Raw genomic sequence first — 27481 nt, 5'->3', positions numbered from 1 at the left:
CCGGCTGAAATTTGGTACATGGTGTTAGTATATGGTCTCTAACAACCATGCCAAAATTGGTCCACATTGGCCAATAATTATATATAGCCCCCATATAAACCGATCCCCCGATTTGGCTTGCGAGGCCTCTAACAGAAGCAAATTTCATCCGATCCGACTGAAATTTGGTACATGATGTTAGTATATGGTATCTAACAACCATGCAAAAATTGGTCCACATCGGTCCATAATTATATATAGCCCCCATATAAACCGATCACCAGATTTGACCTCCGGAGCCTCTTGGAAGACCAAAATTCATCTGATTCAGTTGAAATTTGGTACGTGGTGTTAATACATGGCCTCAAACTCCCATGCAAAAATTGGTCGAGATCGGTCCATAATTATATATAGCCCCCATATAAACCGATCCCCAGATTTGACCTCCGGAGCCCCTTGGAAGAGCAAAATTCATCCGATTCGGTTGAAATTTGGTACGTGATGTTAGTATATGATATCCAACAACCATGCAGTAATTGGTTCATATCAGTCCATAATTATATATAGCACCCATATAAACCGATCCCCAGATTTGACCTCCGGTGCCTTTTGGAGAAGCAAAATTCATCCGATCTGGTTGAAATTTTGTATGTGGTGGTAGTATATGATATTTAACAACCATGCCAAAAGTGGTCCATATCAGTCCATAATCACATATAGCCCCTATATAAGCCGATCCCGAGATTTGGTTTTGGAGCCTCTTGTAGAAGCAAATTTCATCTGAGTCAGTTGAAATTTTTACATTGTGCTAGTATATGGCCGTTAACAACCATGCCTAACTAGGTCCATATCGGTCTATAGTTATATATAGCCCTCAGATAAATCGATCCCCAATCACACAAAAATTGGTCCATATCAATAATTGTATATAGCCCCCATATAAGCGACCCCATATTTCAATTCTGGCTCCCTACGTACCGTGCAAAAGTCCATATTGATTCGTAATTATTTGTAGACTTACCTACACATACTTTTCTTTGTCTAATATATACCACGTATGGACTAACTCACAATTTAGAAAACGATTTAAGATACCACAACCCAAGTAATTCGATTGTGGATGACAGTCTTTCGTAGAAGTTTCTACGCAATCCATGGTGGAGGGTACATAAGATTCGGCCTGGCCGAACTTACGGCCGTTTATACTTGTTTTAATTACTTTATCGCAATGAACTTCCAAGCACGGTAGCCACAGTTTGTTTTGTAGAAATAAAATTTTGAAAAAAAATTCTATAGAAATAGAATTTAGAAAGAAATAAAATGTTGACAAAATTTTCTATAGAAATAAATTGTTGACAACATTTTCTATAGAAATAAAATGTTGACAACATTTTCTATAGGAATAAAATGTTGACAACATTTTCTATAGAATTAAATAATGTTGAGAAATTTTTCTATAAAAATACAATTTTAACAAAATTTGCTACAGAATTAAATTATTTTGCAAAAATTTTTTATAGAAATACAATTTTGACAATAATTTCTATAGAAATAAAATTTTGACAAAAATTTCTATAGTATTAAAAGTTTGTCAAATTTTACTAAATTTTCTATAGAAATAGAATTTTGACAAAATTTTCTATAGAAATAAAATTCTGACAACATTTTCAATAGAAATAAAATGTTGACAAAATTTTCTATAGAAATAAAAGTTTGACAAAATTTTCTATAAAAATACAATTTTAACAAAATCTTTTATAGAATTAAATAATTTGTGAACATTTTTTATAGAAATAAAATTTTGACAAAAATGTCTATAGAATAAAAAGTTTGTCAAAATTTTCTATAGAAATAAAATTTTGAAAACATTGTCTGTAGAAATAAAATGTTGACAAGATTTGCTATAGAAATAATTGTTGATAAAAACTTATACAGAAATATAATTTTGAAAAAATTTTCTATAGAAATAAAATTTTGATAAAATTCTCTATGGAAATAAAATTCTCTATGGAAATAAATAATAAAAAAAATTTTTCTATAGAAATAGAATTTTGCCAAATCTTCTATAGAAATAAAATTTTGACAACATTTTCTATAGATATAAACTGTTGACTAAGTTTTCTATAGAAATAAAAGTGTGACAAAAATTTCTATAAAAATACAATCTTAACAAAACTTTCTACAGAATTAAATAATTTTGAGAACATTTTTTATAGAAATAAAATTTTGAAAACAATTTCTATAGAAATAAAATTTTGAAAACAATTTCTATAGAAATACAATTTTGACAAAAATTTCTATAGAATTAAAAGTTTTTCAATATTTTACAAAATTTTCTATAGAAATAGAATTTTGACAACATTTTCTATAGAAATAAAATTTTGACAACATTTTCTATAGAAATAAAATGTTAACATTTTCTATGGAAATAAAAGTTTGACAAAATTTTATACAAAAATACAATTTTAACATAATTTTCTTAGAATTTAATAATTTGGGAAAATTTTTTATAGAAATAAATGGTGATACGGTCAAAATTTGGTCAATATAAACTTGACGTATTTCTTTCAATTTTGCATTTAAAAACCTGAACACCCCTCATTTTGAATGTGTGTGTGTGTAGAATGTCGCTCCTATTTTGATTTTGGAATTCACTCTTCAGTTGTCAAAATGCCGTCCAAGCAAGAAGAGCAGCGTATCAAAATTTTGCTCACGCATCGCGAAAATCCGACCTGCTCGCACGCAAACGATTTCACCGATTTACACGCGTTTTCACTTGACCAAATTTTGACCGTATCACCATTTAAAATTTTGACAAAAATGTCTATAGAATTAAAAGTTTGTCAAAATTTTACAAAATTTCCTATAGAAATAGAATTGTGACAAAATTTTCTATAGAAATAAAATTCTGACAACATTTTCTATAGAAATAAAATGTTGACAAAATTTTCTATAGAAATAAAATTCTGACAAAGTTTTATACAAAAATACAATTTTAACAAAATTATCTATAGAATTAAATTTTTTGGAAAAATTTTTTATAGAAATAAAATTTTGACAATAGTTTCTATAGAAATAAAATTTTGACAAAAATTTCTATAGAATTAAAATTTTGACAAAAATTTCTGTAGAATTAAAAGTTTATCAAAAATTTCTATAGAAATAAAGTTTTGAAAACATTTTCTATAGAAATAAAATTTTGACAAAATATTCTATAGGAATAAAAATTTGACATTTTCTACAAAAATAAAATTTTGACAAAATTTTCCATAGAAATAAAATATTGACAAAATTTTCTATAGCAATAAAATTTTGAAAAAAAATTTCTATAGAAATAAAATTGTAACAAAATTTCCATAGAAATAGAATTTTGACAAAATTTTCTATAGAAATAAAAATTTGACAAAATTTTCTATAGAAATATAATTTTTACAAAATTTTCAATAGAAATAAAATTTTGCAAAATAACATTTTTTGCTTGGTTGTTTCTTTGTAAAATTTCTCCAAATTTTGGTAGATTATTTTTGGCTCGAGTAGCAACCGTGCTTCCACAAGGCATAAGTTCTGAAAAATCAGACGATCCTTTGCAAATTTGGCGATAATTAAAATTTCCACTAAACTGAAAAAAATATTGGCCTGATATGAGAGATTATGCAACCTACATTTTAGGATAAGCAATGTACAAAATATTAAGGACAAATTTCTTTAAAATAATGACATTTTAATTTAAAGAAAGTTTTTAATCTTTACTTCAAACATTTTTGGCGTTAAATTTAGGTCACGAGTAATGTAAATTTGCGTCCCTCCTAATTTGGATTTTTAAAGTGGCATTTATTTATTTATTCATTCATTTCATTTATGGAATAGTACTTCGTTTCAGCTAAAAATAAATCAAATTTAAATATTTTTAAATCTTGGTAAATTATAACTAAAATCAAGATCACAGATCAAATTAGTATGTACTATATTGTATAAATGAGATCCGTATCCGTATTCTAATTTTATTGGTACTAGAATTCTACGTTTAGAGTTCAACAACAATAACATCATATTTTAGAATCAATTAAATTTTCTTTGAATTTCCTACTTTTAGCATGAATTATGGCCTTTAAACGGTCCACAAAGCCATCACACGCTGCACGAAAGTAGTTCTGTGGTATTTTGGCCTTGACAAATTTTTTGTCAGTGTAGACTTCAGCATACGTACGCTTTTGTAAGTGTTCCCTATTAAATTATACTTTTATGAAAAAAAAATCGAAAAACAAAATAACGCACAATAACAACATGATATACGACTCAATGAGCATTTATAAATGGATGCATGTGTGTTGCATTGAATATTTGAGTAAATGTGTTGTAGTTGTGGTTTTAAATTTATTTTTACTACCATTTATGTTCATTTATTTTATACACAAATAAATGAATACAATACTATGCGAGAGTATAAAAAAAGAAAAACATACCAAGGAAATAGTTAAATTAAACTTGACTATTGTACTACCTGTTGTCCTAGTTTGCTGTGATGAAGTTTTGTGTAGAAATAATTTCACTAGAAATATGTATGTTTGCTTAGGTAGAAATATAAAGGGGATTTATAAATATTGTTAGAGCTTATAAAGGAGACTAGGTAAGTGACAAAAAGCAACGTAAAAATAGTAATTAAATCGATTATGTCGAAATGTAAAAATATAAACCGCAAATAAGAAAATTTTGTCAAAATTTTATTTCTATAGAAGATTTTGTCAAAATTTTATTTCTATAGAAAATTTTGTCAAAATTTTATTTCTATAAAAAATTTTGTCAAAATTTTATTTCTATAGAAAAATTTTTCAAATAGAAATAAAATTTTGTCAAAATTTTATTTCTATAGAAAATTTTGTCAAAATTTTATTTCTATAGAAAAAATTTTCAAAATTTTATTTCTATAGAAGATTTTGTCAAAATTTTATTTCTATAGAAAATATTGGCAAAATTTTTTCTCTATAGAAAATTTTGTCAAAATTTTATCTCTATAGAAAATTTTGTCACAATTTTATTTCTATGGAAAATTTTGTCAAAATTTTATTCCTATAAAAAAATTTGTCAAAATTTTATTTCTATAGAAAATTTTTGCCAAAATTTTATTTCTATAGAAAATTTTGTCAAAATTTTATTTCTATAGAAAATTTTGTCAAAATTTTTTCTCTATAGAAAATTTTGTCAAAATTTTATCTCTATGGAAAATTTTGTCACAATTTTATTTCTATGGAAAATTTTGTCAAAATTTTATTCCTATAAAAAATTTGTCAAAATTTTTTTTCTATAGAAAATTTTGTCAAAATTTTATTTCTATAGAAAATTTTGTCAAAATTTTATTTCTATAGAAAATTTTGTCAAAATTTTATTTCTATAGAAAATTTTGTCAAAATTTTATTTCTATAGAAAATTTTGTCAAAATTTTTTCTCTATGGAAAATTTTGTTACAATTTTATTTCTATAGAAAATTTTGTCACAATTTTATTTCTATAGAAAATTTTTGCCAAAATTTTATTTCTATAGAAAATTTTGTCAAAATTTTATTTCTATAGAAAATTTTGTCAACATTTTGTTTTTGTAGAAAATTTTGTCACAATATTATTTTGATAGAAAATTTCGTCAAAATTTTAGTTCTATAAAATAAAATTATCAAAATTTTAGTTCTATAAAAATTTTTGTCAACATTTTATTTTTATAGAAAATTTCGTCAAAATTTTGCCAAAATTTTATTTCTATAGAAAATTTTGTCAAAATTTTATTTCTATAGACAATTTTGTCAAAATTTTATTTCTATAGAAAATGTTGTCAAAATTTTGTTTCTATTGAAAATGTTGTCAAAATTTTATTTCTATAGAAAATGTTGTCAAAATATTATTTCTATAGAAAATTTTTGTCAAAATTTCTATAGAAAATTTTGTTTTTGTAGAAAATTTTGTCAAAATTTTATTTTGATAGAAAATTTCGTCAACATTTTAGTTCTATAAAAATTTTATCAACATTTTAGTTCTATAGAAAATGTTGTCAAAATTTTATTTCTATAGACAATTTTGTCAAAATTTTATTTCTATATAAAATCTTAATAAAATTTTATTTTTTAGAAAAATTTTTTCAAAGTTTTATTTCTATAGAAAATTTTGTCAAAATTTTATTTTTATAGAAAATTTTGTCAAAATTTTTATTTCTATAGCATATTTTGTCAAATTTTTCTCTATTGTTTTAAAGAGTCCATCGGAACACAATATCGACAAACAGCGAAGTGAATAGCACCCTTAACCTTCCCTGAAAATTCTAAGAAAATCTAGAAACTTTCCTTCAAGTGTGGGGCAAGGAAGGTTCGCTCCCAGTCCAAATACCCAAATGATTTCTTAACTTTCCGCCACTGCCTTGGTAATTTTTTTTTCAGTTTTAGAGGAGGTCCTCCTCCCCGAGCAAATATGGAAAAGAGATGTAGCGTATCTTGTGTAAAAGTCCCAGAAAATGTCAAGCAAATTATAAGCCCAATTTTCAAAAAGCATGGCAAGGGGCGGACCCTCTTCCGTCAAAATATCACAAAATGAGGTATCCAATATTAATTTCATAACCTGTCCCCACGACCTCTGTAAATTTCAAGTAACTTGGAAAGGTTGAATTGTTTCTCTGTATGTCCTTAAGAGAAGCGGATGTCTCCCTATGCCCTTTTATTTTTCCCCGACCAAATATTAAAAAATCAGGAACCTGATTTAAATTTCATAACCTCACCCATTTTTTTTTCGTAAAATATCAGTCGGAGGACTTTAGTTTTGTTTTCACTGTACTTTAAAAAAGTCGGGCAACGGGGATGACCAAATATCGAAAAATAAAGCAGCCGTTCTTTGTCTATACGCCCCCTTCAACCTTCCCTGAAAATTTCAAGTAAATTGGATAATTTTGTTCCAAGTTTCAAAAATTCGGGCAAGGGGGAGGTGCCTCTCCCACTCCCCGTCCACATATGAACACATCAGGTACCCCACACAGAAACAAATTTCACGAACATTTTTCCAATTAAAATCTTAATTGAATTTTAAAACATATTCAAATAAAAAATTTAATTGATTTAACAAATTTTTTAATTGAAACAAAAATCAATCACGCAAATTAATAGTATCAACTAATTTTTTAATTGAATCAATTAATATTTTAATTGACCGTCAATTAATTTTTTAATTGATACTATCATTTCTGTGATTGAAGACATTTCAATTAAAAAATTAATTGGATTAATTAATTTCGTGATTGAATCAGAATTTTTTTTGTGTACATATTAATTACATACCTTACCGCATGTTCTCTGTAAATCTCAGATAGTTTAGAGAATTTTAGTTTTTTCACTGTACTTTAAAAAAAAGTCGGACAAAGAGGAGGTCCCTGTCAGCGACCAAATATCGAAAAATAATGTAGCGGATCTTTGTCTAGAAGCCAACCCCAACCTTCAATGAAAATTTCAAGCAAATCGGTCAACTTTGGTCCAATTTTCAAAAAGTCGGTGTCAAAAATGAGGTACCCTATTTTCGCCACATGAGCTCCCTCTACAATTTCTGAAAATTTCAAGAAAATCGGTTCAGCCGTTTCCGAGCTTACCCAGAACATACAAACAAACATACTTTGAATTTTTTATATAGATAGATTATATTGTACAATTCTATAGTATCATTGGAAAATTGAGCGATACATTCTCGTATTTATGACAGCTAAATCCAAATCCGAACCATTTCCGATGATATTTTGCAAACTTGAAGGGTGTTGAAATAATAAATTTTGCTAAATTTGAAGACGACTGCTTAGTAAGTAACCGATTTATCGAAATCGAGCGATACATATATATGGGAGTTATATCTAAATTTGATCCGACTTTTTCCAAATACAACAGGGTTTGCCTTGGGCAGAAAACAAAAATACCTTGTACCAAATTTAATCGAAGTCGGTTAATAATTACGACCACAATCTTACCAAAACAAAAAAAATACATGCAAGAAGGGCGGACACCAAGGGCTAGATCGACTGAGGAGGCGATACTGAGTCGATCGGTGTATATGATATTTTATGGGGTTGTAAACCAATATTTCTAGTAGGCACCTATGTTTTGGCAGATTAAAGTTATTATACCCTAATTACTATGTGGCTTAAGCGCCTTATTTGCAGTATGTATTAGCCAACCTGTATAATGAATATATAACAAAAAACTAGCATACTTTGAGGCGTTTTGTTAAATGAAGAGGAATACCAGATCATACATACTACCTCTAATGAATGTTAATAAAAAAAGTAAGTCCACATATTCTTAATACTAATTTATTCAAGCGTATGTGAGTATGGTTTTAAGCCATAGTTATATTTTTAATAAAAATAAAATGAGAAGAACTAAAAGCAAATCACCTTTGTTCACTGCATTCGAAGCTCAATTACATACAAAAGGGAATGTAACGTTTGAAAAACATTTGCTTTGTGAAATCATTTTTGTTTTTTATAAAATAAATGCTTTGTTGAATACATATGTTATTCTTATGCTAACGATTTACAAGTGCTTTCGAATGTAAAATGTACATAAAAGAATACAAACTACAACGTGTTAGCCTTTTTAATAAAACGAATATTAGTAGATATTTTTTTACATAAATGCCTTTAGTTTGGTTTTTTAAAAATCATATATTTATAATGGCCTCGGGTAAATTGTTTTCAATAATTTCAATCAGTCGGTCAAGTATTGAATGAATTGATGTAATTTCAATACCCAATACAGACGGGAAAACTGAAGCCAATTTCATTGCATTTAATTTCTTTGTGCAATACAAATCACCGCTATTTCAAAGTAATAATCCATAAAGTTTTCCTTTTTTTCTCAGGTTCTTTTTATTTTAATCATACACTTGATTGGCCTTCAAACAGATTATAACAATTAAAACTAGTTGAATTTTTCTTAATTGCTTTATTTGTTTTAAAGCTGTGCCTTTTGATTTGCATATTTTCTGGAGCTTAACTTAACTTAATTTCATTACTGTGGCATACTTTTTGGAATTGAATGGAAATATATCTAAATGTAGGTTGCACCGTATTCCTAGTAGTTTTTCTTTGTTTGTGAAAACCTTTGATTGTGTCACAATAAAAATTTCGTTGGCTTATAAAGTTTATAAAATATTAAATCAAATTTCCATAGAATATCCAAACTTGTTTACATTGCGAAGGCAATGCATTTTTAACTTTTGTGACCAAGAGTGACACATATATAGATTTATTTGAGTTTATAAAATAATACGGTTAACGAATCAAGATTAGCATTTTAATAATGTAAATGGCTTTACAAGAATATGTAAAATTAAAAAACATAAATTAAAAAAGGCTATTATAACGGAAAGTAGATTAAGAAAAAATTGTATGTAATAAGAGACGGGAATATTTTGTTATATCTGATTTTATGTTAAAGGAAAGATATATTTAAGGTATATTTTTAGGCGCTTAATTTTTAAAGGCAATTTATAGTTTTACAAAATACAAACCAAGGTTACTAATAACAAAAGTAGGCTAAGATGTGTGTCCTAAATACAGAGAAACCTTTTAAACTTAGGCACTTTGAAGACCGGACACATCTCAAAAGTGGACAATTTACGTAAGACGTTTAGTGTTATCACAATGGACTGAATAGTATAAGTGAGCCTGAAAATATCAGGCTGCCACAACTCTATACCTACGTGAGACGTTTGCTCTATTATCACATTAAAGGTGACTTCTCAAAAGTAGACGAAACTTAGGCAACCGTGAGTGCCTACTTCTTAGAAGTTTCACATGTGATGAGGGTATGGGAATATTCTTTGGCTTTTTTACACAGAAAAAAAAAATCACGAAAATTTTTCCAATTAAAGTCTTAATTGATTTTTAAAAAATTTTCAAAGTAAAATTTAATTAATTCAATTCAATTGATTAAATTTTTTAATTTGCTCTATTATCACATTAAAGGTGACTTCTCAAAAGTAGACGAAACTTAGGCAACCGTGAGTGCCTACTTCTTAGAAGTTTCACATGTGATGAGGGTATGGGAATATTCTTTGGCTTTTTTACACAGAAAAAAAAAATCACGAAAATTTTTCCAATTAAAGTCTTAATTGATTTTTAAAAAATTTTCAAAGTAAAATTTAATTAATTCAATTCAATTGATTAAATTTTTTAATTGAAACAAAAAATCAATCACAAAAATTAATAGTATCAATTAATTGTTTAATTGACTTTCAATTAATTTTTCAATTGATACTATAATTTCTGTGATTGAAGACATTTCAATTAAAAAATTAATTGGATCAATTAATTTCGTGATTGAATAAAAAAAATGTGTGTATGGTAATTGTTTAAAGGTAAAAATTTTGAGGTATACTTTTAGGCAACCGGAATATGCTGTTAAGCTATCAAATTTAAGGAATTGCCTATGACGATATGATGGAGACAAAACGATTGATATACTGAAAAAAAATTACGACAAGTTTTCCAATTAAAGTCTTAATTGAGTTTTCAAAAATATTCAACTAAAAATTTAATTGATTCAATAAATTTTTTTAATTAAAAAAAAAAATCAATCACAAAAATAAATAGTATCAATTAATCTTCTAATTTACTTTCAATTAATTTTTTTAATTGATACTATCATTTCTGTGAATGAAGACATTTCAATTAAAAAATTAATTGGATCCATAAATTTCGTGATTGAATCAAAAATTTTTTTGTGTAGGTTGTAGGTTTATATTTATTTAAAAAAATAAAAAATTTCATAGAAGAAAAACTTAACCCTCTCATACCCAATGATGCCTATAGGAATATTGTGCTTATATGATTCTAATCCCATTATTTTTATTTGTTCGTGGTGCGATTTTTGCGTTATGTGACTTTGAATTTTTTGTATTTCATGTGTGTGTCAAGACTAACATGAATAGCGCATAAAAAATTTTTTAGACCCGTGCATTTTAATTCGGGCATGAGAGGGTTAATTCATATTTTTCCTTTTGGCAAAAAGTGTTTGTTGTGTCACTTTTTTTTAACTAGAGTGTCATCTTTTAATGCGTTAACACTTTTGAAATCCTCCACGGAACGTTGAGTGAGAATTCTGCACTGAAAAAAAATATTTACGTGATATTAAAGATTACGCAACCTAAATTTTAGGATGCGCAATTTACAAAATATTAAGGACAAATATCCTTAACTAATGAAATTTTATTTTTTTTTTTTGCTTAAATTTTTTTTCTTAAATATAGAACACAAATTTTAGAAATGTGCGTTTCTCCATTAAGTCAGTATGTCTTTGAACTAAGGCAAATTTGCCTTAAAGTAAAGAAACACATTTTTGATTTAAAGAAAGTTCATTTTTAAATTAACTGAAATAGTAAATTGTTAACTTAAAGAGAAAAACTCTTCAAATATAGGCTATTTGAGGATTTAACATCTTTGGTGTTTTTTTTTTTTGGAATTAAAAATAAAAACATTTTTACTTTGAAGCAACCGATACAATTTGGATTTTTGGATTTTTGGAGTTTAGAAAACTTAGGATGTGTTAGATGTGTTATAAACAGGGTACTTAATTGCTCCATTAATTCGAGTTTTGGTAAAGGCAAGTATTTTTCCCCGATTTTCGTGAAATTAGTAGCGAGTATATCATAGATGAGGGGCAAAAATTGATATTTACAAGAGAAGATCTCTAAATACACGATGAAAATGGATATTTAATATTTTAAGGAAAACATCATCTCTGGTTCGAAATTAGAAAATACTGCCTCCACTTGATAATGAGGATATTTGACCTTTTACTTTCATACATCTAAATTGGAAGTGTGACCCCCCCTTGATGACAATACGAACTCCGAATTTGTTTCGACCAGAGAACTGTATACTTTGTCCCTTAATATTGCCCCACTTTAGAGGTATAGCCCTTTTGTCGCTTTCATCATAATAACTTAGGCAAAGAGGTTTAGCACTTTAGGGTATTTTCCATATCAACTAAAAGCAAGTAGGAAGTCTCAGCACCAAAACCTCTAGCTAAGTGTCTTATCTGGTGGTTGTTATTCCAGCATTTTTTTTTCTTTGGCATCATAAACAACGGAAAAGAATAGAAGTCATAAAGATCCTTAGCCCAAACGCAAAGGAAGTTAAACATTTCGGAAATGGCGGATGTGATGGTGAATACACAAACATTTTGAAGTTAAATATAAAATTTATACATTTAACCAGAAAGTTTGACTTTTACCATCTGTTTACAAAATGGGCAATGTTGATGCGTGGTAACTCTTTCATTTAACTCCATGCCGAAGGTGGTTTTAAGTCTTTCAGCTGTTATTTGTCAACCATGTCGGAAACACTTTTGAGTGAATTGATTTGAATAAAACCAAGAGTGTTTGTCGAATAAAACGAAAAAGCCAAACCAGAACAAACCGAAAAAGGGACAACCAACAGGAAAATGAAAACAAAATGCTTAAGTGGATACACATTGAAAATTCATTTGGGTATTTATCTTTTTCAACGTTTCAAGAGTGTATGGTGAATTCACACTCCATCTCCATTGAGTGGTATAAAAAATGTAACACGCACACATCCACCTGCTAGAGTGCTACTTGGGTGTGTGTGTGTGTGTGTGCGTTGGGTGTTTGTTTGTACGATTATTTAAACGAAGTTGATGTTGCGTGTGACATGCTGCAATTGTGGTAGGGGATACTTTACCCCTCCACATATACTATGGCGTAGCTTGTAAATAAAACCACAGCCTTAAAGTATGCTTCACTTTGTTAACCTACATATATTTATACAAAATAAACAAAGATACCAACACTTTATATTGTGGTTAAGGGTGAACATTTTAATAGTCAACATACACGTAAAGAAAATACTGTCGTAAACTCAATGATTTCATGAGCTAAAAAAAAATATGAATGCCATAGTTACGTAGCATCCCAGCAAAAAAGCGTCCCCAAAATGTAGTGAAAATGTTATTTTTGGATCCGAAAGTGGTGCAAAAATTAGCACAGAAGCGATGATTGTAAAGAAATTTTGTGATATTTTGACGATTAAATAATTTTTAAAATTTTTTTATGATTTGTAATACATTATAACGCTTGTTTGGAACGTTTGACATCAAATATTTTCAAAAAGTCGAAATTTTTTTTAGAAAGGATTTAGAATTTTTTTTCGGCAAAATTTAAATAATTTGCACTATTTTATTAATTTTTAATATGTTTTTTTAAACAATTTGAAACAATAAAATCTTAAATGTCCCATTAAAAATATGAAAAAAAGCGAGTTATAAAAAAATGACTCAAATGAACTTCCTGTGAAGTTTAAATAAATAATATCTTTGGGAGAACAATTTTGGAAGTGCTTTTAAAGTTGTGCCTTAAGAAGAACTTCCAAATTTTTTTGCTGGGATAGTAAATGTATTTTTTCGATACAAAAGATTTTTACTTGAGCAAAGGTTAATAACCATTTGATTGAAAGCGTTTTGTCCTCAGATCGTTATTCTTCAATATTAAGGAAATCGTCTTTAAAGTCGATCAATTTTTTTATTTTGTCTACAAGACTACAAAGCATTCCAAATTGCGAGACTTCTTTCAGGACTTTGATATTGCAACCATAGAGCACCCGGAAAAACGAATAAATTAAGATTTGCGTCCATGTATTGAGTATGCAATATCTAAATATAAAAATTAAATTGCGTCTGTCTAAATAAACATTTAGACTTATTCTAAATATATTAAGAATTTGAATTAAACAGAATTTAATTTATTGTGAATTATAAAAAAAATGTATCTGAAAACTTGTAAAACCCATCGAAATTACCAACTACTTTAACATTATTGTGAATTATCACTATGAAATATTGTATGTATGTAGGTTTCATGGTAGGCTTAGTGACCTACAAACTTTCTATTGCATTTTACATTTCAAACGGTGAGCATATTTTAATAAACCCAAAACCCCACAAATTGTAACTCTCAATTTTATATTTCCACTTCTCGGTTGTTACATGTCATAATTTCTCATGTATCGAGAAATTATGACAACTGATTAACATCCACAACTCTCCTGCTGCTCCTCTAGCCCGCATCATACAGTCCACAACATTTACTCCCGGATTTGGTGTCCACTCATTTTTGTGCCCAGCATCAACGTCGCCAATTCCCCCTTACTCCCTTTTTTAATCAGCGTCCTAAATGTATCCTCGGGATGAACACCCAAATAATTTACGTAAAGATCAAATCTTTGAAACTGTGTAAGCTTTTCTCCAGCGCCCATAAACAAATATTATTTGTCTTCAACCACGAAATTAATTGATCCAATTAATTTTTAATTAAAATGTCCTCCATCACAGAAATAATAGTATCAATTAAAAAATTAACTGAAAGTCAATTAAAAAATTAATAGATGCAATTTAAAAATTAATTGATTATTAATTAATTTTTCGGGATTTATTTTTGTTTAAATTAAAAAATGTGTTGAACCAATTAAATTTTTAATAGAATATTTTTTTAACTCAATTAAGTCTTTAATTGGAAAAATTTTTGTGAATTTTTTCTTCTGTGTGTATATGTGAGAAAATAAAGGAGCTGCTACCACTCGTATACACAGTTGGAATTTCCTTCCTTATTTCCCATATCCATATGGTGTTGTTGTTGGTTTATTTTTTTTTAACCATTTGCTTTTCCTGTCATTAGCCATCGATATGGTTTCATGGCAGTGTTTTATGTGTCATTTAAAAAAAAGGAACTCACAAATTTATTGTGACATTTTTGCGGTTGAATAAATGTTGAAGTGCAAGAGTTTGTTTATTCACTTTCGCTATCAGGAAAAAAGAGTCACTTCATGCCATCAACACCATCTAGCATGACAAAGTGAATGGAACTTTGTGTTGAAAGCAAACAAGTGTCAATGGGAAAAATACATTTTTGTTTTTGTATTTAATCATATTACATAAAGGTGGCTATATTAAAATTCAATGGGCTTTTGTGAAATGACGGAATTGAAGAGCGCTGGAAAAGTGTCAAATGCATTGGATTTATATATGTCGTGGACAAAAGCTACAAGTGTCAATGGATAGTAGTACAATGGAGCTACTAAAATAGCTCATTAATATACACAAAGGAATTTTATACTCACATAAATGAGTGGAAGCGGATTATATTTACGCCGCACAGTTTCGCACCATTTATATTTTTACGCCATTTTTGTGACAAAATTTACTAAAGAAATAAACTTTTGATAAAATTTTCTATAGAAATAAAATTTTGACAAAATTTTCTATAGATATAAAAGTTTGACAAAAAGTTTCTATAGAAATAAAATTTTACCAAAATTTTCTATAGAAATAACATTTTGACAAAATTTGCTATAGAAATAAAATTTTGACAAGATTTTCTATAGAAATAAAATTTTGACAAAAATTTCTATAGAAATAAAATTTTGACAAAATTGTCTATAGAAAAAAAAATGTTGAAAAAAATTTCTATAGAAATAAAATTTTGACAAAATTTTCTAGAGAAATAAATTTTTGACAAAATTTTCTATAGAAATAAAATTTTGACAAAAATTTCTATAGAAATAAAATTTTGACAAATTTCTCTATAGAAATAAAATTTTGACAAAATTTTCTATAAAAATAAAATTTTGACAAAATTTTCTATAGAAATAAAGTTGTGACAAAATTTTCTATAGAAATAAAGTTGTGACAAAATTTTCTATAGAAATTATTTTTTGACAAAATTTACTATATTCTATATTTTCTATTTTTTTTACAAATAACATTTGGACAAAATTTGCTATAGAAATACAATTTTGACAAAATTTGTTATAGAAATAAAATTTTTACAAAATTGTCTATAGAAATAAAATTTTGACAAAATTGTCTATAGAAATAAAATTTTGACAAAATTGTCTATAGAAATAAAATTTTGACAAAATTTTCTATAGAAAACAAATTTTGACAAACATTTCTACAGAAATAAAATTTTGACAAAAATTTCTATAGAAATAAAATTTTGACAAAATTTTCTATAGAAATAAAATTTTGACAACAGTTTTATATTTTTCAACAAACTTTTTATAGTAATAAAATTTTGACAAAATTGTCTATAAAAATAAAATGTTGACAACATTTTTATGTTTTTCAACAAACTTTTTATAGAAATAAAAGTTTCAATATAAATAAAATTTTGACAAAATTTTCTATAGAAATAAAATTTTGACAAAATTGTCTATAGAAATAAAATTTTGACAAAATTGTCTATAGAAATAAAATTTTAACAAAATTGTCTATAGAAATAAAATTTTGACAACATTTTCTGTAGAAAACAAATTTTAACAAAAATTTCTATGGAAATAACATTTTGACAAAATTTTCTATAGAAATAACATTTTGACAAAATTTTCTATAGAAATAAAATTTTGACAAAATTTTCTATAGAAATAAAATTTTGAAAAAATTTTGTATAGAAATAAAATTTTGACAAATTTCTCTATAGAAATAAAATTTTGACAAAATTTTCTATAAAAATAAAATTTTGACAAAATTTTCTATAGAAATAAAGTTGTGACAAAATTTTCTATAGAAATAAAGTTGTGACAAAATTTTCTATAGAAATTAATTTTTGACAAAATTTACTATATTCTATATTTTCTATTTTTTTTACAAATAACATTTGGACAAAATTTGCTATAGAAATACAATTTTGACAAAATTTGTTATAGAAATAAAATTTTTACAAAATTGTCTATAGAAATAAAATTTTGACAAAATTGTCTATAGAAATAAAATTTTGACAAAATTGTCTATAGAAATAAAATTTTGACAAAATTTTCTATAGAAAACAAATTTTGACAAACATTTCTACAGAAATAAAATTTTGACAAAAATTTCTATAGAAATAAAATTTTGACAAAATTTTCTATAGAAATAAAATTTTGACAACAGTTTTATATTTTTCAACAAACTTTTTATAGTAATAAAATTTTGACAAAATTGTCTATAAAAATAAAATGTTGACAACATTTTTATGTTTTTCAACAAACTTTTTATAGAAATAAAAGTTTCAATATAAATAAAATTTTGACAAAATTTTCTATAGAAATAAAATTTTGACAAAATTGTCTATAGAAATAAAATTTGGACAATATTTATTTCTATTATCAAAGAAATTCTTTAAATTCAATATCTTTCAAAAATGTAGTTTACGTATTAGATTTTTGTTAAAAATTTCTTAAAACTTTGGTAGATTATTTGTGACATGGGTGGCAACCGTGATCTTAATCCGTTGGACGTTTGCATTTGTGGCATTTGGAATAGTAAGGGTGCCAAGACGTCGCTTTGTCATGAATGGGTCAAAATACCGCAGAGCTACTCTCATGTAGCATGACATGGCTTAAGCAGCAGTATAAAATCTTAGGCAAAGTATAGAATAATATTGGCTAAAGGGATCATTTCTTAAAATACAATACTTCGCACAGTTTAAAAGTATTTTTTTTATGCAGAAACAAAAGTCTGTTGTAAAAAACTGTTGCTAAAATGAACTAATGCTTATTACAAAAATTTTATTTTGTTTTAGTTTGTTTTTAAAATTTTGTAAGAAATTTTCCTCAGCCCAACGATTTTTTCTTTATTCCAAGTATGTCTCAAAAACTTTATGAACTAAATGGCAGTAAAATTTCAATGACATAGAAATTAGTTCAATTCTAACTAAAACAGAAGAAATTTTTAGAACACTTCTTAAAAATAGAAAGAATGAACTACTACAGCGTGGTTAAAATGGGAATGATCTGGCGCCTAAGATTTTTATACCCACCACCATAGAATGGTGACGGGGGTATAATAAGTTTGTCATTCCGTTTGTAACACATCGAAATATCGATTTCCGACTATATAAAGTATATATATTCTTGATCAGGGAGAAATTCTAAGACGATATAACGATGTCCGTCTGTCCGTCTGTCTGTCTGTCTGTCTGTTGTAATCACGCTACAGTCTTCAATACTGAAGCAATCGTGCTGAAATTTTGCACAAACTCGTCTTTTGTCTGCAGGCAGATCAAGTTCGAAGATGGGCTATAACGGTCCAGGTTTTGATATAGTCCCCATATAAACCGACCTCCCGATTTGGGGTTTTGGGCTTATAGAAATCGTAGTTTTTATGCAATTTGCCTGAAATTTGAAATCTAGATGTATTTTATGACCATAAAGAGGTGTGCCAACAATGGTGAGTATTGGTCCATATTTTGGTATAGCCCCCATATAGACCGATCTCCCGATTTTACTTCTTGGGCTTATAGAAACCGCAGTTTTTATTCAATTTACCTGAAATTGGAAATCTAGAGGTATTGTAGGACCACAAATACGTGTGCCAAAAATTGTGAGTATCGGTCCATGTTTTGGTATGGTCCCAATATAAAACGACCTCCCGATTTGGGGTCTTGGGCTTATAGAAACCGTAGTTTTTATCCAATTTGTCTGAAATTGGAAATCTAGAGGTATTTTAGGACCATAAAGAGATGTGCCGAAAATGGTGAGTATCGTTCCATATTTTGGTATAGCCCCCCATATAGACCGATTTCCCGATTTTACTTCTTGGGCTTCTAGAACCCAACGTTTTTATCCTATTTGCCTGAAATTGGAAATCTAGAGGTATTTTCGGGTCATAAAGAGGTGTGCCGAAAACGGTGAGTATCGGTCCATATTTTAGTATAGCCCCCATAAGAACGATCTCCCGATTTAACTCCTTGGGTTTCTAGAAACCGTAGTTTTTATCTGATTTGCCTGAAATTTAAAATATTCTTCTATTTTAGGCTCACAAAAACGTGTATCGGATTAAGTTTTTATCGGTCCATTTTGTAATGCCTCCATATAGACCGACTTCACTTATTGAGGGTATAGAACGCGCACTGACCATGAAAATTGCTTGAAACTCAATGTAAAATTTCCAGATTTTACTTCTCGGGTGAAAATCTACAGATTTAAGATTTCAAATCAAGACGTTATTTTATAATTTTCTTGTACACTTACAAGAGATGTTAATGATTCCTCTAAAACTCAAACAAAAATGGTTCTTATAAATCCAGAATCTGATATAGTGCTCATAGGTGAAATCTTTAAATTTATCTTCGGGAAGTGTCCTCAAGTCCTCCTGAAATTTCAAAGGAAACCCTAATATTTGGTTCATAGTGGTGGGTATTTAAGATTCGGCTCGGCCGAACTTAGTGCTGTATATACTTGTTTATTTTTATTTTTCTTTTGGAGAAAGATGCATTTCGTAAATGTTAAATATAAATCCAAATATGTCGGAAAATGTTCATTAATTTAATGAATTTCAAAATTTGGAATACAATTTAGTTAAATTTTCGCACGAGATAGTTCATTTTGCCCATAATGTAGTTTACTTGTTTTTTTTCTGTGTATTAGCAAAAAAATCACTATCGATTCAATACATCCATATAAATCCAAGATATACTTAGGTCGTTTGCACTTATGCAACGTTTTTTTTTTTATCGCTATGTTAATAAAATCTTTTAAGTAATAAATGTTTGTATTATTAAAAAAGAAGAAAATTATCAAATATTTAGGACAATCACAACAACATTGCTAAACAATACACCTACAGAATTTTTTTTGTTTCCTTTCAAAAAACAAAATTTCTCATTACCAACAAACATACGAGTACATGAATAAATGATTTGATGTGATGTTAATGTGTAATACAAATACCTGTGATACTGTCATTCGCATTTGTATCCTGTGGTATATAATTTGGTAGACGTTTACACAACCAACGCAAATATCCAGCAGGTATATCAAAGTGACGATAGAAATCCTTTTGTGATGATATCGATGTGAGATTTATTAGAGCAGATGAAAATCTATTGGTTTCTGTTGTATTGCTGTGATAAAGCTGTGATAATTGAGATATAGCAGCATAGACAGTAGGTTTCATAGTAAAGCCATTGTCTTTGCCAAGGGTTAAAGGAGGAAATTCAGGTTGATAATGTGAGGAAGGTTGTTGCGATGAATCATAAGGGCTATCGATGTCTTCTATATCATCATAGGAATCTGGTATAACATCAATATCCTCATAGGTATATTCGGGATATGATTGATATACATCATCTAAAGAATCCGCATCAATATCATCATCAACATCAGCTTCTTCTATTATTGTATCACTGTTTGCTTCTAGATATTGTGAATATTTCTCATTGGTAAGATTTAATCCTTTTTCCGGTTCTGTAATTACTTCAGTGGTTTCATCATTATAGATGGGTGTAGTAATATCCACAGGGGCTAATGTTTGATTTGCTTTATCCAACACTTTAATTTCCATTGTAAGATTTAATTCATTTTTCCTTTCCTCTTGATCATAGGTTTGCCATTTTAGTTCTGTATCATCCATTTTAAATCCCTGCAAATCAATTATTTCCACTTGATCATTATGCTCAATTGTTTCGCTTATGCTTCTGGATTTTCTGGGATAGCTGATGATTTCGCCATCACCATCATGATGGTGGCTATAATTTATGGCTTTGGGCAAATGTGGTAATTTTTCATCACCTGCAGTGGATGATTTCCAAGATTCGTTTTGCAGAGTTTTGTTTGGTTGGCCATCATTATTTCTCATTATAACACTCACTGTTGTGTTATTCTTCTCATCTCTGGCCAGGGTCATTTGTGGCATGTGGTCAATGATGTCAGAAACATTATTGTGACCAGAGACTTCGGAGAAAGCCTTGCTGGTGTTAGCTTTAATTGCCAACGTTTCGTTATAAAGCTGCTTGCCTTTCGTTTCGTTATAGTGAAGAGAAGAATCCGGGCCTTCAGTAGTTGGCTTGACATTTAAAGGACTCCGGGTGGTATTAACGAAAAAGTCAGTTTTTGAAATGTTCACGGCAACATCATTATCAGCATTGCTATTGCTTCCATTATGGTCATCATCTTTAGTTTGATGGCCTTCGTTATAGAGATTTTTGTCCTGCTCTTCATTCAAATTGTCATTCATCATCATTCCACGTTTGTCATTTGCATTCATAACATTTTCATCCGGACCTAACTCATTTCCATTCATTACATTTGGACTATTGGTAGTAGTCATTTGAAGATTATCATCGCCACCACCACCACCACCACCACCAACACTATTACCAGAATTAACATCACTAGTGACAGAGACAGCAGTAACTGTGGTTATGCCTTCGCCACCGCCACCGTCACCGCCATCATCATCATCATCATCCAATTGTCCTTGCGGATGAAGCGAATGCAAATGATGATTGGTTTGTTGATTGTGTTGAGAGTGATGATCGTGATGGTGTTGTTGCATCCTGCTGCCTTCCTGTTGCATTATATCAAATCCATCCAACATCATACACATGGTATGGAGATAGAGTAAAGGATAATCATCATATGTAGCCGCTAAATACTCTTGTTCAGCATTTTTAATATCCTGGTTATCAAACGTTTCACTGTCATCTGATGCATGAATAATAGAAGCATCAGAACTCAGGGCTTTGTCAAAAGTTGGTACTCTGTCATTATCCTTCTTCGCTTGGTTGATTAATTTTGGTTGGATTTCTGTAAAATTTACTGCATTTTGCTGATGTATATGAATCGTGGGTAAATCAATGACATCTTCGTAATCTTCAACATCATCATCTGGATGCACTTCATTTTGATACCTGTCTTCATCATATCCTTGAAATCCTTTTCCTTCTACTTTTATTTTTTGTAGGACGCGTAGGAAAAATTCCATGACAGATAGCGTTTTTTTTAAATCATGGGAATTTTTGTATTTTTTTTTATATGAAGAAGGTGTAAAAATGTGTAGTGTGCATGCATATGAAAAATGGCAAGGAGTATGATGTATGTGTTTTTTGTGTGTATATGTGAGTGTGTAACACAAGCAGCATTTCATTATGAATGTGGTGAAGTGAAATGAAATATGAAAAAAGAAGAAGAAAAAACACATATATGTCGTTGTAGTGGTATAATGAATTAATGATGTCAGCACAGGTGGTGATAACATTACAGGACGACCTTCCACCATTTACACACAGACACTAACTGTAAAGATGTATACATATACATACATATGAACGACAAAGCGACATGAAGACACATATATGGTGCAGATAGAGAGAGAGCTACCTTTACTAAAGACTTGTAAATTTTTATCCTCCAACAGTTGGAGATTTATTTAAATGATGGAGAAGAAAATACATCAACATTATGTTACAAAAAACAGAAAAAAAAACTTAAGAGTTTATGCATATATATGAGATATTCCACAGGGAAATTATAAGGAAATATAAAATTCCTTAAAATTTCCCTTTGAATAGGAAGTTACTATTGAGAATAGTGATTATCTTCTAAAAGAAAATATTAGAATTAATACCTCAATCGTTAAGATTCGTATTCACAGAAGCCTCCTCATGCCTTGGTTGCTACCAGTGTTGCCGGTATTTTTCGGGCTCATCCCCAGAAATCCCCAATTTAATATAAAAAAACTGCCCGAATTCACATTTCTGTGCTTAAAAAATTCTGTGAGTATCACTCAATTTACCTTTATTTGTTTTTAAACGATATTAAATGCCCACAATATGAAATTTGGGTAAGACTTTATGTGGATGCTATATGTAACAAAAACTGAATGGAAAGGTCTCCATATCTAGGTTAGGTTAGGTGGCATCCCGATGTATCAGGCTCACTTAGACTATTCAGTCCATTGTGATACACAGAAAAAACCAAACTATTTCCAATTAAAAAGTTGATTGAAGTTGAAAATTTTTTCAATTAATACATTAATTGATACAATTAACTGAGTCAGTTAAAAAAGTGATGGACATTTATAAAATTTTTTGTTAAAATTCATTTCACACAATCAATTGTTAAACAAACTAAAAACAATAAGCCAATGCAGAAAGTAATTGAAAATAGTTAAGTTTTTTAATAAAAAAATAATTGAGTTTTGCAATCCATATCAATTAAAATTTTAATTGTATCAATTAAAAAATTAATCGAAATTTGCTAATGAAATCAATTAATTTTTTAATCAAGTAGTTTTTATACCCAATTAAAACTGTGATTGATACTATCATTTTCGTGATTGAAGATATTTCAATTAAAAAATTAATTGGATCAATTAATTTCGTGATTGAATCAGAATTTTTTTTTGTGTGTACTACAGTGGTGAACTTCGTAGTACAAAGAAAAAACCTTAAAACGTTCGTAAACTGATTATTCTATAGCCTTATTCTTCGAGGTATTGCCCATATATACCCACAGCAACAAAGCGTATTACTTGTGAGCGGAAACGGAAATGTTAAATTTTCAAAAATTAAAATGTAACTGTGGGCATTTGAATAACTGAGCGAAAGGAGCAGCGGCAGGTGGTAATACGCATTTTTAGAAAATGCCACGGGAAATTTCAAGAACATTTCCGATGAATGGGTTTATCACCACAGGTTAACCAAAATATGAGTTTTGCCCAGCAAAAAAAAAAAAAAAAACAAAAAAACAACAAATTAGGAATTATTCCCAAGTCATTACTTTTAATGTATATCCAAGAATGTAATTCGAGAGATGTTCTTATTTTATTTTTTTTTTATTTCACAAGAAGATTTTTTATGTGATATATACAAAAAACAACATTTGTTTTAAACAATTTAAGTAACACATTTATTTATTTACTGGGTTCTATAAAATGCAAGGGAGAACTAAACACCTGTGATTTTCAAAAAGAAAAAAAAGTATTAGAAAAGTGTGGTGCTAAATTTTTTTGAAGACTATGAATTTTGTAGCTACAAAAATTTAATATGTAAAGAAAATGTTTTAGTTTTTTCCTATTTTTATACCTTCCACAATTGGATATACTAACTTTGTCAGTACGTTTGTAATATACCGAAATATAACTCTCAGACCCCATAAATTATATAAATTTTGGGTTGTGTTGAAACTCTGAGGCGATCTAGCAATGTCTGTCTCGATTACTTACGAAAAACTCAAGCTATTGACTTGAATCTTAATACATTGGCATGGGTCGGATGGTATTGCACATGGGTCATATCGGACAAATTTTTAGGTATAACATTTGACAAAATTTTTATAGCAATAACATTTTGACAAAATTCTCTATAGAAATAAAATTTTGACAACATTTTCTATAGAAATAAAATGTTTACAAAATTATCTGTAGAAATAAAATTTTGAGAAAATTTTCTATAGAAATAAAGTTTTCACAAATTTTTTTACAGAAATAAAATTTTGACAAAATTATCTGTTGAAATAAAATTTTCTATAGAATTAAAATTTTGACACAATTTTCTATAGAAATAAATTTTTTTCAAAATTATCTATAGAAACAAAATTTCCTCAAATTTTTCTTACAGAAATAATATATAATCTATAGAAATAATATTTTGACAAATTTTTCTATAGAAATAAAATTTTTACAAAAGTATCTATAGAAATAAAAATTTGAAAAAAAATTTTATAAAAATAACGTTTTGACAAAGCTTTCTATAGAAATAAAATTTTGACAAAATTTTCCATAGAAATCAAATCGTGACAAAATTTCTATCGAAGTCGAATCTTGACAAAATATTCTATAGAAGTGGAATATGACAAAATTTTCTACGAAAATGAAAAATTTTAAAAATTGTCTATAGAAATAAAATTTGGACAAAATTTTCTATAGAAATAAATTTTTTGACAAAATTATCTGTAGAAATAAAATTTTGACAAAATTTTCTAAAGCAATAAAATTTTGATAAAATTTTCTATAGAAATAGAATTTTGACAAAATTTTCTATAGAAATAAAATCTTTACAAAATTTTCTATAGAAATAAAATTTTGACAACATAGAAATAAAATTTTGACAAAATTTTCTACAGAAATAAAATTTTGATAAAATTTTTAGTAGAAATAAAATTATGACAAAAATTTCTATAGAAATAAAATTTTGACAAAAGTTCCTACCAATACACAATTTTGACAAAATTTTTTATAGAAACAAAATCTTTACAAAATTTTCTATAGAAATAAAATCGTGACGAAATTTTCCACAGAAATAAAATTTTGATAAAATTTACTATAGAAATAAAATTTTTACAAAATTTTCTATAGAAATAAAATTTTGACAAAGTTTTCTATAGAAATAAAATCTCGACAAAATTTTTTATAGAAATAAAATTTTGACAAAATTTTTTATAGAAGTACAATTTTGACAAGATAGAAATAAAATTTTGACAACATTTTCTACAGAAATAAAATTTTGGCAAATTTTTTTATAGAAATAAAGTTTTGAAACAATTTTCTACAGAAATAAAATTTTGAAACAATTTTCTATAGAAATAAAAGTTTGACAAAATTTTCTATAGAAATAAAATTTTGACAAAAGTTCCTACCTAAAAAATATTGGACAAGATTTTCAACAGAAATAATAAATTAAAAATTTTCTATAGAAAAGAAAATTGGCAAAATTCTCTACAGAAATAAAATGTTGACTAAATTTTCTATAGAAATAGAATTGTTACAAAAGTTTCTGTAGAAGTAAAATTTTGAGAAAATTTTCTATAGAAATCAAAATTTGACAAAAGTCTCTATAAGTAATACAATGTGGTCAAAGTTTCGTATAGAAATAAAATTTTGACAAAATTTTTTATAGAAATAAAATTTTGACAAAATTATTTATAGAAATAAAATTTTGACAAAATTATCTTTTGAAATAAAATTTTCTATAGAATTAAAATTTTGACACAATTTTCTATAGAAATAAAATGTTGACAAAATTTTCTATAGAAATAAAATTTTGACAAAATTTTTTATAGGAATAACATTTTGACAACAAAATTTTCTGTAGAAATAATATTTTGACAAAAATTTCTATAGAAATAAAATTTTGACACAATTTTCTATAGAAACAAAATTTTGACAAATCTTCCTATAATAATAAAATTTTGACAAAATTTTCTATAGAAATAAAATCTTGGCAAAATTTTCCATAGACATAAAATTTTGACAAAATCTTCTATAAAAATAAGATTTTGACAAAATTTTCTATAGGAATAAAATTTTCTATAGAAGTAAAATTGTGACAAAATTTTCTAAAGAAATAAAATTTCCTATAGAAATAAAATTTTGTCAAAATTTTCTATAGAAATAAAATTTTGGCAAAATATTCTATGGAAAAAAAATTTGACAAGTTTTTCTATAGAAATAGCATTTTGACAAATTTTTCTATAAAATCATCCGGTTTGATTGTTCATCTAATTACCATGCGAAAATTGGTTCATATGGGTTCAAATTTTTTAAAATGTGAAGTTCGGCCTGACCGAACTTTTTGTAATTTAATTTATTTAATGAAAAATTAAAGCTATTGTCCAAAGTATTCAGAACATTTAACGATTTGGGATTATCTTATCCTCCCAAATTCTGTTTACCTCTTAAGGCTACCTTGTTCGAAAATTCATTATATCTAGGAGACGATGACCTAATGCCTATTTATCATCGAATCTGGTTGCATGTTTGTCTTGTTAGAAAATTGAATAGTTTGACCAAAGAAAAACCTTATTTATCCATGGATATATCATTAAATTGCCATCAATCAATAAATGCTATTTTTCTCAAAAATAACAAAAACTTTAGACAGACAGAAAAACAATTGAACAAGAATTGAACAAACTATCAGTAAAACACAACAAAGCTTTTAAACTGAAAGTTGAAGGTCATATGGCATCAAGTATTAAGGAATTAATATGAAGGGGACTAGGGAATATAAAAAAACACATACAAAAAAAAAAATACATTTAACAGCACATAGTAAAAAACTAAACTAAACAAAAAATCATAAACACGAGACAAAGTAATAACATAAAAATAAAAAAATAAAAAGAAAAAAACTAAACACATAAAAATTAAATCTAAATATGCTATAAAATAAAATCCTCGTCTTTCAGCAGCTGCAAAGTCTGCCAAATACGTGAGAAAAAAACTTTTTCTTTTAATAATTTCAAAATAATAATAATAATCCCTCCACCAAACAAAAACCATAAAAAGAAAGAAAAACAAAAATTGAGAAATCATACCCTCCTCCTCACTGCCTATAATATCAGCTGGGACCTTTTGCTGAGGTAGTTTGAGATCAGATGATGCCGATGACAATGGCGAGGATGTAGTAAAGTTAACGTTCATCTTTGGTTTGATTGTGGTGGATTTTGGGTTTTTATACAATGCTGTTGTTAATCGCATCAATATAATAATAATGTGACCACAATAATAACAACAACGATATGAATATAAAAATTCAAAAATTATGAATGAAAACAAGAGAAAGAAAAAAAAAATGATAAAACATTAAAATATAACAAAGAAAATTTAAGAAAATATACACCCAGAGAAGGAATATGATCACCTCAAACATGTTTTAAGAGCAAAATGTTATTTTTGGGTGGTGACCATGTAAGATGGTTTTCGCTACCA

At 27.6% G+C, this 27481-nt stretch overlaps 1 protein-coding gene across 11 annotated transcripts in view; it reads right to left on the bottom strand.

Annotated features, from left to right (window-relative positions):
* Positions 1–27481, bottom strand: part of LOC142220611 (uncharacterized) — a 798617-nt gene that overhangs the window by 75821 nt on the left and 695315 nt on the right. For 8 of the 11 annotated variants that reach the window (XR_012717895.1, XM_075289824.1, XM_075289826.1 and 5 more), the window contains 2 exons: positions 27088–27234; positions 19720–21717 (listed from right to left, as the gene is read on the bottom strand). The exons of 1 other annotated variant lie outside the window; for it this stretch is intronic. Coding sequence is in view for 9 of the 10 variants with exons in the window: in XM_075289824.1 (XP_075145939.1) it covers positions 19720–21717; positions 27088–27234 (2145 nt within the window). In the remaining variant the exon portion in view is untranslated. The remainder of the gene's footprint in view (positions 1–19719; positions 21718–27087; positions 27235–27481) is intronic. 2 more of the 11 variants (XM_075289825.1, XM_075289833.1) reach the window with 2 other exon arrangements.

The sequence above is a fragment of the Haematobia irritans genome, chromosome 1 (genome assembly GCF_050003625.1).
Source record: "Haematobia irritans isolate KBUSLIRL chromosome 1, ASM5000362v1, whole genome shotgun sequence".
NCBI classification, from domain to species: domain Eukaryota; kingdom Metazoa; phylum Arthropoda; class Insecta; order Diptera; family Muscidae; genus Haematobia; species Haematobia irritans.
Note: the sequence above shows the minus strand (reverse complement) of the source record. Positions and strands in the feature narration are given on the sequence as shown.